Source organism: Coffea eugenioides, chromosome 3, assembly GCF_003713205.1.
Source record: "Coffea eugenioides isolate CCC68of chromosome 3, Ceug_1.0, whole genome shotgun sequence".
Taxonomy (NCBI): Eukaryota; Viridiplantae; Streptophyta; class Magnoliopsida; order Gentianales; family Rubiaceae; genus Coffea; species Coffea eugenioides.
Window position 1 is genome coordinate 40,628,388 of NC_040037.1, and position 4,570 is coordinate 40,632,957.

The 4,570-nt window shown below is 37.2% G+C and overlaps 1 protein-coding gene across 1 annotated transcript; it reads left to right on the forward strand.

Annotated features, from left to right (window-relative positions):
• The first annotated feature begins 819 nt into the window (after positions 1 to 819).
• Positions 820 to 2,052, forward strand: LOC113766615 (putative disease resistance protein RGA4). Its single transcript, XM_027310790.1, has 3 exons — positions 820 to 873; positions 963 to 1,273; positions 1,803 to 2,052. The coding sequence occupies exons 1-3, from the start codon at positions 820 to 822 to the stop codon at positions 2,050 to 2,052; spliced, it is 615 nt and encodes a 204-aa protein (XP_027166591.1).
• Positions 2,053 to 4,570: the final 2,518 nt, after the last annotated feature.

The window sequence follows — 4,570 nt, forward strand, 5'->3', positions numbered from 1 at the left end:
TCTAACCTTTCAAAACACATCAAACACATCTAAATTGCAAATCGAGGGTTGAGTTTCTTTGATCATTTTGACACTTTAACACTAAAATATCACTTTTAGGCATGAAATGCACATCAAATGAGTTAATGAGCATATACAAACATGTTATCACTGAAACTCACTTGATTATCATGAAAGTGCAACATTGGATATGTGAACGAGAAATGTAGATACTTAAAACAAAATCTAATATTCAAACTTCCTTTTTTAAATATCGTTTTTCAAGTGCACCTCCAAGATAGACGTTCAAACTCCGATAGCCCTCCTACAAACCAATAAAACATTAAAAATCACACCAACTAACGAAAAACACATTAAAACTAAAGAAATCGTTGGGTTGCCTCTCAACTAGTGCTTTTGTTTATAGTCGTTAGCTCAATTCAAAAGATTTGGCTCATTTTAGAACATTAGGTAGCGATTTTCTCCCCACAAGTCGAAACTCCCGAGCCAATCCACCATGTGGTGATTCATGCATTGATCTCTATAGTCCAATTTCCTCAAACGCCAAGGAGGAGACTTGTTATATAAAGGCTCAACTTCATCTTGGAGTGGAATTTGCTTGCCTTTTCCGAATTGGCTCAACTTTTCACCTCTTTCTTCATGGAGTGACGACTTTTTCAAGCCAACTTCCGTACTTATTTTCACCTCACTTGCTCCTACACCATGAGCGTTAATACCAAGAAAATTTATAGATTTAACTTCTGCATAGGGGCTGTACTAATGCATAATAAGAGGCTAGTTGATTTCAACAGGGGTAGATCCCGCCTCAATTGGGTAATAATGAGGACGACGAGGATGATGCTTATGATGATGATGAAAAAGCAGGCTTTTCAGGTGGGTTTGTAGGATTGGATCCAGCAGCGAAAAGAGTCGAGAAATTGATACTTGAGGGATGTGAAGATGATACTAATACTATACTGAAGGGGTTTGGAATTGTGGGGTATGGGGGATCAGGGAAAACCACACTTGCCCGAAAGGTTTTCTGGAATTTGAGAAATTTGTTCTCGCCAAGGATTTGGGTTTCTTTGTCTGGGACCCTTTATGATGCACCGGTGAGCGGGGAGTTGAGAGTGAAGATTTTAAGGAAAATGCTGGAGCAGGCTGGTTGTGATGTCTCAGAATTGTCGACTGCTAATGTTGGCGATATTCCCAATCTCACTGAGAAGCTTTACCGTCGACTAACGGGCAAGAGGTATCTTATTGTGTTGGATGAGGTCTGGCACGTTAATGGTTGGTATGCATGGTTCAAAGTCACGGTCGCGGTTGTGGTCGCGGCCCGGAACGTTCCACATCGGTCTCGGCATATCGGTCGCGGTCTCGGTGAGACGCAAATTTTAAAGTATTTAATATTCTAAAAATTGTTAATAATATAAAAAAGTATGCTAAATAAAAATAATTAAAAAATAGTAAAAGAAACGGCCAAGTCAATCCGTCACGGTGTGACTCGGCTGATTTCTCGTCTTGACTCGGGATAACTCGGAGTGACTCGGTGTGACTCGCCGAGTCAATCCGTCACGGTGACGACTCGGCTGATTTCTCGGTGAGTCAAGTATTTCGGTATCGTTTCGTCACGGTATCGTATCGGTAGGGGCCGAGACGGTGACGACTCGACCGAGTCGTCTCGGTCTCGGCCGAGACTTCGAACCATGTTGGTATGGGGATTTATGCTCTGAGCAGCCAAAAGGCGGCGATGCATCATTCGGGGACTGCATATCTCATGCCTTACCGAAAGATAGTGATGGGTGAATTATTGTCACAACTAGGCGAAAAATTGTTGCAACACAAATGATAGGTGAGAAGAACTTGATGCCAATTGATACTCTGCTGGACCGAGAGATTGGCTGGTCGGTGTTTTCTGAAGCTGTCCGTCAAGATGGAAGAGTTGATGTGAATAACAACACTCTGTTAAAGATGGAGGAGATAAGCAGCAAAGAATGTGCTGGCCTTCCCTTAGTTGCCAGGACTTTAGCAACGATAATTCCAGAACAAATCCAAGATGAGGAGGCTGAATAGAACTTGGTCTAGCGATTAAAGTTAATGTCTCAGAAATTAAGGGTCTTGGGTTCTCAACTCCCTGTTCCTGCTTCTTAAATCTTACCAATACTTTGCTAGAAAAATTTTTTTAAAAAAAAAAGAAGAAAAGTTGATGTTAATGGCTCAAATTACTTTGTTTCTGATGGCACTTGATCTTATGATATAGTTCCGGTTGTAATTCCTGAGATGCTACTTGCAATGTATACTTGCTGTTTCTCTGCCTTTAAGAGTTGATGATTCAGCTTGTGAATAAGCGCAAATAGTAAATACTCTACCTTTGAAAGAGGATTATTTGCGAGGCAAATTTCTCAAACTAATGCTGTAAAAGGAAAAGATCACAAAAAGCGGGGCTTTGTGGGTTGGCTTGCTTGATCTAGCATCACCATACATTTGGCAAAATCCATTTTATTTTTATTTTTTCTAAACAATATCGCCCATGCGTGGTGACACATTATTATTATTATTATTATTTTACATTCCAGTCCGAGGACTAAAATATAAAATGATAATTAAAAAAAAAAAAAGAAACAATCCTATATTAAATACCAAACTTTTTATGTATGATATACATTTAGACTTGTAAGTGTATATACTAATGATGCATGAAAAGATTTATTTAAAATATAAACCCTACTATTCCAAGATAAAGAGCAGCATTTTATGTTATAACTTTTTTAATTTTTTTTCCTTTTTTAGTTCAATAAATGTCATGTAAAATAAAAAAAAAACTTGCACATGGTGCGACAGCACTGTTTCTTTTTTCTTTTTTTTTTTCGTTTAATCCAGATAACGAGTCCATGTAGATTGGAAATACCCTTCGGCTTTTTCCTGGGCCATACTCAGCAGCATTGAATGCATCATAAAAGTATCAAGATATCGGACAAGGGGTGCAACCGTTTGTGCCGGTTTGTGCATTTTCCAACAGCGCGTAACATTTTTTGCACATCGCATAACTTTCTTTACACATGGAGTAACTTTAAAACAATTTTTTGTGGGTCTCACACATGGCGTGAAAATCGAGTTACATGCTATAATGTGAGTCGCACAAATTTTTTAGGCCACATCGTGGCCGTGAACCTTCAGGAACGATTGTCAGAGACAACCGTTCCTACCCCATTTCCCAAGATATCTCAGAGGCAACCTGTAAACTGACCTGTAACCTGTAATCTTTACTTTTATGTCTGAGAAAGAAAAATAATAAAAGTAGATAGTCTGCTTTTGATTCTTTATTCTGGATCACATTTATTTCTTTAAAACGTATTCCTCAGCGTGGATATCGTCTCACTCTGCCCAACCTCCATTATGCGTCAAAAGAATACTCAGGTTGCATTTACAGATACTAATTGCATCAAAAACTCTTGCATTTCTGGGTAAGCTTGCTTGTTAAAGAAAAACTCATTTGATACTGAAAAGTTTGCAAACAATTACCTCTCCATGACTTTTAGGAATCAGTGTCAAATAGTGCAGTAGTATCAGAAGCTAAAACTTTTCCTGTGTGGTTAACTGACACGACACGGAAAGAATTGAGGCGGTTGCTTTTTTTTTGGTAATTAGCTCTTATATTATTAAGTGTTAATATCTATAAAATATTATCATTTGGGGAAAAAAAAAGGACATCTTTAGTCAATATATTTTTGACAACCAAGGTGGTAATTGTGAGAAAGATGTAACCCAAAAGCCAAAGTGAACCGAAGCAATCTGGAAATTATTACTCCCTCTATCCAAATTATTTGGTCTTGTTTCGGGAATTTAATTTTTTTAAAAATAGTAATTTGATTGTAAAGTTTGTACTTCTCAATTCAATTTTATCCTTATAAATTCAAAATTTGAATTTGAATGATAACATGCATATAATTAGAAGGATGGGTTATATTAGAAAAAGAAACTAAAATGTATTTTAACTTTTTCAATAGGATAAATATATTGGGACATCTCAAAATGGAAAATAGGATACTTCCAATGGGACAGAGGAGTATTAATTAAGCTTGGTTTGAATGTAATGGAATTGGTTGATTTATCGCCACAAAAAAAAAAAAAATTGCAACCAACTACAATGTCTTGACTAATAAGGGAAGTGTTATAGAACTGAACGAACCAAATTTGCCAAGAAGAATTAGTCTAGTGGTTAAAATATGCTAGAGAATGGAAGTGTTAGTTTCGATTCTCCTCCACCCCTCCTCGCCTGCGGTGTTATACTTTCAAGTATTCTCCTTGAGCCCATCTTGAGTTCATCTCAATTCCACTTGAGTTTTTCTTTCAAAAAGCCTTTTCTTTTCAAAGATTGCAATCACAATTTTTGAAAAAAAAAAAAATTTTGGAACTATGTTCAACTAGTCTCGATTTGCAAGTTTATACCAAACACAATTGTGGTAGTGCATACGACATTTGACTATTAAATTCTACCTACTTCGTTCTTCATCCGCCACCAACTTTATTTGATTTCTTTGGTGCAAGGCATAACTAACATCCTTCATTTCTCACGCGTTTCTAGTCAATT